General features: G+C 41.2%; 1 protein-coding gene across 1 annotated transcript in view; it reads left to right on the top strand.

Moving 5' to 3' along the window:
* Positions 1-12,522, top strand: part of NECAB2 (N-terminal EF-hand calcium binding protein 2) — a gene marked incomplete at both ends in the record, with an annotated part of 159,772 nt that overhangs the window by 75,915 nt on the left and 71,335 nt on the right. The window contains one exon of the mRNA XM_081336063.1: positions 550-647. Within this exon, the coding sequence (XP_081192189.1) occupies positions 550-647 (98 nt within the window). The remainder of the gene's footprint in view (positions 1-549; positions 648-12,522) is intronic.

Below are 12,522 nucleotides of genomic sequence, written 5' to 3'. Positions count from 1 at the left end.
AAGGAAGAGAGGAAGTAAAGGGAGGGAGGGAGGGAAGGAAAGGAGGGAGGGAGAGGGAGGGAGGGAGAAATAGGGAAGGAAGAAAGATAGAGAAGGGAGGGAGGGAGGGAGAAGAACGAAGAAAGGAAGGAAAGAGGGAAGGAAGGAAGGAAGGAAGGAAAGAAGGAAGGAAGGAAGGAAGGAAGGAAGGAAGGAAGGAAGGAAGGAAGGAAGGAAGGAAGGGACAGAGAAATGAGGGAGGCAGGCCAGCTGATGGTTGAAAAAGAACAACACTAAGTTTCGTGCCTCAAGCAGGCTGAAAATATCACACATTTCTATGCTTTAACATTTTCCCCTTTCTCAGATGAGAGGCAGTGATTTATTACTAGCATTTTGCTAATAAGGTGGATGGCAGAGCAGCTGCTTTCCGTGGTCAGCCATTAGAGCCGTCACTAGGACAGGCTGTCAGCTTGTACCGTGCTCTTTCCGAAGTTACAGTATTATGAGTCAACCTTGAAGCAGATCTGTTAATCCCTCCCCCCCTCTTCCTTTTCTCTTCCTGGTCTTCAGATTACTTTGCTGACCACATGGGAGATTATGAAGATGTGTTAGCGTCACTGGAAACACTCAATCTCTCCATTCTGAAGGCCATGGACTACACAAAACGGGTGAGTTGTCAATGAATAGTTACCACAATTTGCCCTACGCTGGAACCTACCAACTTGTATCCAGCGGAGCAGCGGACCTCTTCGAACAGAAACACAAAATAGCATTACTCTAAACGTGCAATTAATCATAAATGTGCCCCAACACAATCAAAAGAGGCAGTCCTCTGATTAATAACTCTCAGCAAACAAATAAATTAGCCCCCCTATAAAATTACCACAATTAAGTTCATGGAGTTTTGGCTGCAATTGTAGGTTGTTAGCAAGGTAACTGCATTGAACCTGCTGCTACATTTTCCCACCCCCACCCCACCCCACCCCCCAAAGTACATTCAGCTTGTGAAATGGGTTAAGCTTTAGTAAAGTTGTGTTTCTCTCTCCATTTGACATGCAAACAACCTTGGTTAAAAAAAAAAGAGTTAGAATTTGCATTGGCATCTGAAGTCAGATTTCTCTGTTAAAGGATGAAAATGTCAAACAGGGGATTAATTTTCTTTAGTCCCGTCTGTTTTTTCTCTGTGCTGGTCAGTCCCAAATAAGAATAATTTTACTGAGCGAAAAGAACAAGAATGCAGTAAAGTCCAAGCTAACGCACAAAGCAGATTTTATTCTGATGTGCTAGAATGCAGGTGGTTTTAGAATTAAAATAGTGAAGGACGAAAACTGTTGGAAAAAAAATATAGATTTTGTATGGAAGCTTACTGTAAGATGGGAAATGGTAACAATGATTTTTTTAAAAAAGAAAAAAAACTGTTTTGGACTGTGTTCTGAGCATAAAAAGTTTCTTGCATGCAAAATGAAATAAAGACAAATTATATTCTTTGGCTATTCATTTCTGAAAAATAGTTTCCCAATTATGCAGAACAGCTGTTCTTAAACTCTTCAGCAACGGCTTGCTTTATCTCTTTTCTCGAAGAAATTAATAAAAAGAAAAGTGGGTTTTTTTAATACAGTTCTGGGGGGGGGATTTTCCCTCTCTTGTCACTAATTTAACAGAAAGAAATTCTCTCTTTTAAATTTTCTTTTACTTCTAATGTCAATGCAATGTTCCAGAAATGGCCTATTAGTTTCATTTTATTAAAATCTTTGCTACACTCTTGTTTTATTTGTGAAGTGCTTGTGCAATGGTTTTTAATTGGTGTTTATCCTTTGTATCCTGAAAAGACTGCGGAGACTTTGTTTCTTTTAAGGAGGCATGTGGCAATTATTTTTCTGTGGGGGAAGCTCATAAATGATCCTCGGTAATTAGCGCTAAAGGATAGAAGCTAAACAAAATGTGGCATTATAATTACTTTCTTATTTAGCCAAATGGGAGGCTGCAGGATCCAGTTGGTAGGGAAAATCAAAAGTGATGGAAGCTATAAAAAAAAAACAAGCCACTTATTTGCTTAGTAAAAAGTCTTCATTTTAGGAATGATTTTTTCCCCTGCTAATAATTTAATGTCAAAGTCAGGAGGTTGTGCAGCTTTCTCTTCTACAAAGGGCAAACAGGAGTGAGCAATGGTAAGACCAAAAAAAAAATCTATTTAAATGTAATGAATAAATAAATAAAATCAGGGGCATGAGATAAGAAAGCAAAGCTAAACCTGGTTTATATGTACATTGTTGATCACTCCCTTTTTATCTTTTTATCCCTGAAAACCACCCATGGGTCCTTACCCAAGTGGGCTTCAAACACCATGCTGGCTGGGGAATTCTGGGACTAGCAGTCCACAAGTCATAAATTGCCAGCTGCAGACTTGCATTCTTTTAGCAAGTCATTAAAGTTACCTGGAGGTTTATCAGTGTCCTCGGGGTCACCTGAGTAATGCAGGTGGGTGTGGAGCCTTCTTGGAAGTGTTGAAAGGACTGTTGTAGACTGGAGATAGAGGCCATAAGTTCCATTGCTAAGCAAGGTGGCTGAGTTGTGCCTGATTTTATGACCTTTCTTGCCATGGTTGTTAAGTAAATCACTGCAGCTCTTAAGTGAATCACATGTCCCAAAGACGCTTTTTCAGAGGCAACTGGACTTCTTTCTTTTTCTTTGAAGACGTTTCGCTTCCCATCCAAGAAGCTTCTTCAGCTCAGACTGGATTGTTGGGGAATGGAAGGATTTATAGTCCTTGCAGTCATCTGGTCATTAGTAATCTTTCTGAGAGCCATTGAAGGCACTTGGGGGTTTATCTGCATCTTCAGGGTCACCTGAGCAATGCAAATGGGTGTGGAGCCTTCTTGGAACTGCTGAAAGGACTGTGTTGTAGACTGGAGATAGACGATGTCGTATCCCTCCCCCTCTGTTGAGAATGGCTGTCCAGTTTTGACACAGATGGCCTCTTTGACCCCTCTTTCAAACCAGAGGTCCTCTCTGTCCAAAATGTGGACTTTAACCACTCGCTAAAACAATGCAAATGAACAGCTGTCTGCAGGAGTATAAATCTTTCCATTCCCCGCCATCCAGTCAGAGCTGAAGAAGCTTCTTGGATGAGAAGTAGAAACGTCTTCAAAGAAAAACAAGGAAGTCCAGTTGCTTCCTGAAAAAGCACCTTTGGGATAACTATGACCTGGATGACTGAGCATCTCCATAGACATGTCCTCTTCTCTTATTCCTTCAAGCTTTCAGGCCTCAGGCCCGTCCTCAGGGAACTCTCTCTCTCTCTCTCCAGAATACCTGTGCTGGGCTGTTCTACACATTGTATTTGTGTAGCTCCTAATGTGTGGCTTTTAGTTGCTGATTAGGGTGTTGGCTTAATTAACACCATTAACACCCTAATCAACAATTAAAAGCTGCATACAACCCGGAACCTTATAAATACAAAGCATAGAACAGCCCAGTGTGCATATTCCAGAGACAAAGCAATTCCCTGAAGTTGGGCTTCAGCACGAGCCTGAAAGCCTGGGAGAATAAACCTTTGGTCCGTATGACCAACTCAGATTGCATCCCCGAAAGATTCTACACGTGGGTCGTGTATATTTACTTTCATTCCTCGGCATTTTGCCCTGTTGCTTGGACCACACCTGGAGGTTGCCTGTTCCTTTGCAAGGATTGTTAAGAGCATGCCTTGCTAAAGTTCTCTGCTTCTTGCTGCAGCTTTCTCCTGGAATTACCTCAGCAATAAAACCATCTTCAATTACTCTTAGTTTCTCTTTTGTACGTTCTCTCCCACCTCCACTAGATCTGCTGAGCAAACTCTAAAATAACTCCTTTTCACACCCAACTCTTTTAGAAAGCAGGTTTTATTTTATTTTATTTTATTTTATTTACACATGGGCTCCATTTGAGAATGCCGTGTGTTTGCTGTTAAACCAGCGTAACCTTCTCTGCTGCACCAGTTCTCCATTGAGCTGTGGCAAATGTGCTGCTGAGCGGAATGGGAGAAGCTGAGGCTGTGCCACAAAGGACAGTGGCTGCTTGATATTTCCTGTAAACCCCTGCAAAGTTTGCATCGCCTCCAGAAGTTATAGGCCCTCCAACAATGGAGGCTTTTAAAGAAGGGACTGGACAACCCTTTGTGCCTAATGAAGGACTAAAATTCTGCAGTCTCCCAATCTGGTGCCTTAGCCAGTTCTCATCTTGACCTTAAACCAGGCTTAAAATTGTAATTACTTTTTAGTTTTATCTTTTGCCTATTTGTTGATAGATGATTCAGAGAAATAATGTTTGATTCATAATATTTTTGAGAATTAAGACCTGGGCACAAAATAGTCTTTCCAAATCAGATCATTATTTCAGAAACATCTGGTAGTATGTAGATTTGTAGTGTGGGCACCCTCCAGATGTTGCTGAACTAAATTCTAGCAATTCCAGGCAGAATGGCTAACGGTGAGGAATGTTGGGAGACATGGATCAACAACTGTCAGGATGGATGTTGTACACTTAGGAACTCAGTGAAACTGCTGCACTGCAGCCGTCACAATCACGTTTGATAGGCAGCTTCGAAGATGGCAGTAATTGACTGCCTTTCATTTGACAGCAACCTAACAACTCTTGACTGGTTGTGGATATCAAAGACTAAAGCAATGTGCAGAAAACTTCAGGGACTTGTCCAGGCAGTTGCTAGGAGGCAACAGTGACAAGGAAATGGAAGGGAAGGGAAAGGAAAGGAAAGGAAAGGAAAGGAAAGGAAAGGAAAGGAAGGAAGGAAGGAAGGAAGGAAGGAAGGAAGGAAGGAAGGAAGGAAGGAAGGAAGGAAGGAAGGAAGGAAAAAAGGGAAGGGATTTTCTAAAGCTAATGGCAAGTTATAGTCCAATTAAAGCCATCTTAAAGGGTGAACTGTGAAACTAAATTTACTGTAGAAGGGTTTTTAAATAAAGAACGCAAATGACCAAATGGAAGGTTTAGGAAGGAGAGCAGCTGCAAGGCCTATAAACACCATTCCAACTTTCAGTGGCAGATGTTGTGTGAAAACGCACTAAATTTTATATTTTAGTGATTGCAGCAATGCTGCCTTCTATTTGCTGTTCATAATTGCTGGATGCAGGCTTTCCGGACCACAGCAATTCTAAGCAGAAGGACCTTGCTCATGCATATTTCAGGAGCAAAGATTGTCGGGTCACCTGCCAGAAATATTCATAAATATTAACCTGAATAAATAAAAGCTGCTACCAGTTCTTCCATCACCTTAAGCATTTGAGCACAACTGCGACCTCCTCTTTAGGTCCTGTCTGGCATTAAAAGCAGGCCTTTGCTCTTGGTCTTTCTGTGACCCAGCTTATCTCTTCCGCATAGCTGGTTCGGAAGCTGATGGACGATGAATCAGCCATGCCTACCGCAAAAGCTTTCTGGCAGGAGGGATTTCTGTTTTTCAAAAAAAAGAGGACAAGGTAAAGGAGGAAGAGAATGATAGAAAAGGAGACGATGGGAGAAACACACTTTAATCAGGATGGAAAAATCAAGACTTTGTATTCAGAGATAACCAGTCTGCTACTGGTTATCAGTTCTTGCAGAGCAACTTCAGGGAAGGATAATGCTCTTCCTAATGGGCTGCCCACAGGGATGCCACTATGGAGACAGGATGGTGACCCTTCCAGCACCTCTGGCAATTTGAAAAGGTGCCAACGTATCCCATCTGGAGAGTGCCAGGTTGGGAAAGTTGGATTAGATGAATTGCCGTTGTTAACTAACTGGGTGGTTACCGCAAAGGTGCTTTTTCAAAAGGCAGCTGGACTGTTTTTTTCTTGAGGAGGAAGAAGAAGATGTTTCTCCTCTTCCTCCTCCTCCTCCTTCCTCTTCCTCCTCTTCTTCTTTTTATCTCCTCCTCTTCTTCCTCCTCCTCTTCTTCCTCTTTTAATTATCCTTCCTCTTCTTTTTATCTCCTTCTCTTCCTCCTTCTCCTCCTCCTCTTCTCCTTCCTCTTCTTCTTCCTCTTTTAATTCTTTTTATCTCCTCCTCTTCTTCCTCCTCCTCTTCTTCCTCTTTTAATTATCCTTCCTCTTCTTCTTATCTCCTTCTCTTCCTCCTTCTCCTCCTCTTCTCCTTCCTCTTTTAATTCTTCTTTTTAGCTCCTCCTCTTCTTCCTCCTCCTCTTCCTTCTCCTCTACTTCCTCTTTTAATTATCCTTCCTCTTCTTTTTATCTCCTTCTCTTCCTCCTTCTCCTCCTCCTCCTCCTCCTCCTCTTCTTCTTCTTCTTCTTCTTCCTCTTTTAATTCTTCTTCTTTTTAGCTCCTCCTCCTCTTCTTTTTTTAATTATCCTTCCTCTTCTTCTTTTTAGCTCCTCTTCTTTTTCCTCAAGGAAAAAAAATCCAGTTGCACTTTTGAAACAACCAGGACCTGGATGACTATCTTCGCCCTCTTTCTCTCACTTTGCTGTCTTTCCCTCCTCTGAAATGCAGCCCACCCTTCCTGTGTAAGGTCCCACCTCAACTAATCCTCCCAAGAAAGCAGAACTCTTGAAACAGGCGTCGTCTCAAAAGGAACTTTTATTGAGAGGCAGTGATAGCAAGGAAGCAAAGCAAGATCTAATGTTTTCCCGCACGAAACCTTACATTAAAGCATCCCATGCAAACCCCATCCCCAACGGCCAAATGTCCAGTTTAATTTCATCCAGTTCTCCAGGTGCAAAGTTGCTATGGGAGCCGAGGTGATAAGCGGAGTTCCCAGGCGCAGTCCTCCAAAATTCATTTCTTGACATTCTCCTCCCATCGGAGCAGAGTGGAGATAACACAGATGACCCATGGCCGCACCCTGAGGCATCAAAGGGGTAAAGAACAAACCGGAGGAAAGACAGAGCCTTTCCCACTCCCCATCAGAAGACCAAATCCCCCCTCCCAATAGAAAAGCAAACCCTGGAAAGAAATTAACATCCTCCCCCCTCCCAACAGAATGGCAGACCTGAAAGCATGTTAAGCAATATATTTGCCAAGGGTCTGACATCCTGGGAATCCAGATAGCATTCTGTCCCGTGTATAGTGAATCCAGTATGCAACTCTCTAAACTTTTCATGTACTCTGATGTTCCCTTAAAAGAAATAGTCACTTCAACAGAATTTTTGATGACCATTTTGCAATAGAAATTCCAAATTGGCTGACTCTTTTCCAAATGCATGCATCTTTGCAGTTTAAGATATTGTGTAGATCAGTGTTTCTCAAACTTGCCGACTTTTAAGGGATAACAAATGCAGTTCCATCCACTGACATTTTAGCTCCTACTGAAACTAGGTTAGATTTATTTTATATTCCCATCAAATCAAATGTTTGTGCTCATAACCCATAAGGAGAGTAGGTAGAGTCAATTAAAAACATAAAACGTACATCTATAATTAACAATAATTTTTAAAAAGCAAAAAGTATATATAAAAGTATATATAAAAACAAAAGTCTAGAGAATCTGATTTAGGGAATCTAAACAATCTAAAAGGAGGTGTAAAAACATTTAGATGGATCTCCTAGTGGACAATCACTTAAATATGAGCCCGCAGTGTGCTGCAGCTACCAGAAATGCCAACACAATGCTAGGCTGCGTTAACAGAGGGATAGAATCAAGATCACGTGAAGTGTTAATACCACTTTACAATGCCTTGGTAAGGCCACACTTGGAATACTGCATCCAGTGTTGGTCACCACCATATAAAAAAGATCTTGAGACTCTAGAAAGAGTACAGAGAAGAGCAACAAAGCTGATCAGGGGTCTGGATGCTCAAACATATAAAGAATGGTTGCTGGAACTGGGAATGTCTAGTTTAATGAAGATAAGGACAAGGGGTGACATGATAGCAATATTCCAGTATCTCAGGGGCTGCCACAAAAAAGAGGGAGTCAAGCTATTCTCCAAAGTACCTGAAGGCAGAACAAGAAGCAATGCATGGAAACTAATCAAGGAGAGAAGCAACCTAGAACTAAGGAGAAACTTCCCGACAGTTAGATCAATTAATCAGTGGAACAACCTGCCTCCAGAAGCTGTGAATGCTCCAACACTGGAAGTTTTTAAGAAGAGACTGGACAGCCAATTGTCTGAAATGGTGTAGGGTTTCCTGCCTGAGCAGGGAGTTGGACTAAAGGACCTCCGAGGTCCCTTCCAACTCTATTATTATTATTATTATTATTATTATTATTATTATTATTATTATTATTATTATTATTATTATTATTATGTCTTTTATTGACTGGCGCTGATGGTTGACACGGGTTGCTGCCAGCATCCTAGGTATCAACCAGGTACCTCCTTAAAATGTAAGATGTTCCGAGTAGTGCAGTTGTATTATTATTATTATTATTATTATTATTATTATTATTATTATTATTATTATTATTATTATTATCATCATCATCATCATCATCATCATCATCATCAAGTTGCCCTTATATTTTTCATAAAATCAGTTTCAAGTTAAGACACACAACTTTGTGTCGGACAAGATCCAAATTCAGAACTTAGAGACCTTCTGAAGTGAACATTTGAAACGTGGGGGTGAACTTCCTTTTTTAAAAAAATGGAGTATCTGTTCTTACATCTCAAAATAATCTTTCTATTGCCTGAAACCTGCCAAAAAGATCAACTGCCCACACTGTTCAAAAGAAAAGACGTACAGGGCCCAAAGATTTTCTTGCTGAGTCAATACACCGTCTCCCTTCAAGGTCAAGCTTCTGTCATATTCGCTTCAATTTGCTCGTTTCTTTGCAAAGAGACAAAACCGCTTTCTTATGTCGATGTCTCTTTTTTTATTGACTATTTAATTGTCTTCCCATCAGTGGGCTGCTGATTATGTGTGAAGGAATTTTTTTTTTAAGAATGCCCATTTAGGGAGAGCATATTCAGTTCATTTGTGGCATCTGTTGTAGATATTGGAGTATTATTTCTGAAATGCTAACAAGATGACAGCCTTCCCTTCCTCAGATGTCACCACCTCATTGGAAGCTGTGGTGATTTTTTTTTCCAGTCAAGACAGTTGCAAATTAGCACGTGTTTGTCCGTCAAATGCAGTGATGCTTGCGAGGTTGAGCACCATGTTTTATCTTCTCTCCGCAAAAGTACTAGCTGACTTCCAGGAAGCCTTCCCTGTTTCAACAGCTGCCTGTTGAAAGGATGGAGGAATCTGGGGGCAGAGTGAAAGGAGGAATCAACCTAGAATCATTACGAAGCCACAAAGAACTAAGTGCAATGGCTAATGACCTTCTTTTACCGGTCTACTATAGAGAGCGTCCTCTCGCGCTGTATTGCAGTTTGGTATGCTGGCCTGACAGCCGCGGATAGGAAGATATTCCAGAGGGTGGTGAGCACAGCATAAAACATCGTTGGCTGTCCCCAGACACCACTGGATGACCTCGCCAGGGCCCGCTGCCTTGGAAGAGTGAGGAAAATTCTCAGGGACGACTCACACCCTGGTCGGTACCTCTTTACCCTCCTACCGTCGGGTAGGAGATACAGGAGTATAGCCAGCCATGCCAACAGGCTGAAGAACAGCTTCCATCCATGGGCTGTCAGGCTCCTGAATGGGAAATAACTATGTATGATTGACTTGCGAGGCCAGTGTGTTGTGCAATTAGCACATGATGTAACAAGATGATGGGTTTATTGTCACTGTGAGTTGTGGCGGGGGGGGCACGAAGGGAGGCTCAGCCAATCTCAATGTATACATGGTTGTACTTTGACAATAAAGGTTCATTCATTCATTCATTCACAACCCTTCTTGACCATCATGGACTGTTATCTAGCTCTGAGTAGGTGTCAAGCAATAGTTGAGAAAGATCCTGTGCATAGGCTTTTAGCAATAAATTGGGTTAAGGTTTAAGGTTTGGGTTGGACCCTCACAGGTGAATCTGCTCTTTCACGCATGACACCATTAGTCCCAGCAATAAAAGTTCTGGTTTCCATTGAATATGAATCTTTAAAATTCTTTGTAACACTGAAAATGTATTCACTTTCTCACCCCAGCATATGGACAGTCACCCAGAGAGGTAAAATTCAAAGAGGCTGTTTATAATTTTAAACATGGAAGAGAGACCTTTTAGACAAAATGGTTTCTTGCAGTTTGAGTCTTACCTGGTTACACGTCCTCCTACAGACGGTGAGCAAAAGGGAAACAGGTTAAAAATGAGAACCTGAACTCAGATCTTAGATCCAGGGCCTTCTGAGTACCTCGTTGGTACTTTTATGAGCTCTGAACCAACCGTTAGAAATAATAATTAAAAAAAGGACTGTACAGTCCTCGGGGCTCTGTCGTTTATTGCAGACGTTTCATTACCCAACTAGGTAACATCATCAGTGTGAATGAAGACACCCCACAGTTCTAACTCTGGGCTACAAATACTCTCTTCTGCTGCTGAAAAGAAAGAACTTGTGAGAATTTAGAGGGCCTTACAAACAGTTCTTCTATTCAAAGCAGAAGTGGGGGTGTGGGGGGGGGTTGAATCCCCTGTGCAGATTTGAAAGTCTGAGCAGGAAATTCTTTCAGCCCTAAAGTGGGTGAGACACTTTGAGTCTTAATGAGCACAGGAGAAACCTTTGAAGGACCACATTTGGACAGTTGGACAATAATAAGAGCCCCTTCCCCCCCAAAAAATTTCAAGACTGTACTTGTCCATGGGATTTATTGGGTAGCTTTGGACAAGTCATTATCTCAACCCAACCTATATCAAAGGAACGTTGCTGAGAGAATTAAATGTGCGTGTGAACTCTTGGAGGAAAAGCTCAATAGTGGTCCTTTCGCCGCGACCTCAAAACTTTTTTCTTCCATCAGGCTGACCTGGATTGATGATGGGTTTTCAAATATGTTTTAATTTTTAATTTTTTAACTGTGTAGTTAATTTATTTTGGGGCTGTTATTTAATTCTTTTTTTAATTTTTGTATTGTTGTTTTTTATTGTTGTTAGCCGCCCTGAGTCCTTCGGGAGATAGGGCGGCATATAAGTCCCAAAAATAAAAATAAATAAAAAAAATTCAATACAAAAAAGTGTTAACAGAACTTCAAATCCTATAATGTGACTTTGGAGCCCTTGTTGAACAGGACCAGCAGCACAAAAGGCCAGAGGCGGGGGGACTTCTGAGTAACAGGGTACAAAGAGAATAATATCTGCTGTGAACTCCACATAGGTGACAGGAAGGGCATCCAGCCAGTAAATGCTCAGTCCACTCCGTTGTCCTGACTCCACTCCAAATAAAGGGATTTTAGGGTTGTAAAAAGAAAAAGAAAAAATCCTTTTTAATATGCTTTGGCTTTCTCAATTATCCAGCAGGGATCAGTAATAACATCTCACGTTCCTCAGCCTTTTCTACAACCAGCTGATCATCTGGCTTCTCCCTTTCCAGCACTGGCTGTAATTTCTAATAAGTTAGTCTTTTCAAGAGCATGCAAAAGAGTATTTTCTGAGTTTCCTCATTCAGTTGAGTCCTCTTTTTTTGGTATTGATGTGTACATCAGCTTGTTGGCCACTCAAGATTTGCTGACATGGTTTGGACAGAATCTTTATTCATTCTCCTTTGGTTGCTTGCCATGTTTCTGTAAATATCCCATCAATTCTTATAGTTTTCCAACCTGGTAATTGTCGGAGTGCTGATCTTCTAGCACTGGAGTTCTTGTAAATAGGATATAGCTTCTAAGGTTTCTTGAGATCTTTACTGTACTGAATTTCAACCTGATCTTTCCATCTTCAGTTGGCCTTCCTTTAATTGGATCCTGTCTGTCCATTAGCATCCTTCTGCCAATAGCTTCATTTCTCTTCAAAGGCCACGGACATTTTCCACTTTACAATTTCCAACTATGGCAATCCACTCCCCAGCCACAAAACAGCACATCTTCCTTGGTCAGTTACAGATTGAAATTGATAAAAAAAAACCTCTTCCGCATCAGTGCTCAGTGCATAAACTTTGGTAATCATATTAAACAATTGCCTGTGAAAGTCTAATTGAAATTAGTCTATCACTGACTCCATTATGCCTAAGTACACTCGTTGCTTTTATTATATTTTTTCCCATACTGTGAAAGCAACATCATTCTCTTTTGTTTTCATCTCCCAGTAAAGCAGCATTTCTTCTGGCTGAAAATATCCAGTTCCTTTCCATTTCAATTCTAAAGCTGTCAACGTAGAGTAGATTCATTTCATATTTCATCCCATTGAGCGTTCAAATCTTCACGCACCTCATACACTTGGAATATTGCTTCGAATTCTGGTCACCACGATACAAAAAGAATGTTGAGACTCTGGAAAGTGTGCAGAGAATAGCAATAAAAATGATAAAGGGTTTGGAGGCTAAAACATATGAATAGCGGTTGCAGGAACTGGGTATGTCTAGTTTAATGAAGAGAAGGGTGAGGGGTGACATGATAGCAGTCTTCCAATATCTCAGGGGCTGCCACAAAGAAGAGGGAGTCAAGCTATTCTCCAAAGCACCAAAAGGCAGGACAAGAAGCAATGGATGGAAATTTATCAAAGACAGATCCAAACTAGAATTAAGGCGAAATCCCC

Source organism: Vipera berus (genome assembly GCF_964194415.1).
Source record: "Vipera berus genome assembly, chromosome: 10".
Classification (NCBI taxonomy): Eukaryota; Metazoa; Chordata; class Lepidosauria; order Squamata; family Viperidae; genus Vipera; species Vipera berus.
Note: the sequence above shows the minus strand (reverse complement) of the source record. Positions and strands in the feature narration are given on the sequence as shown.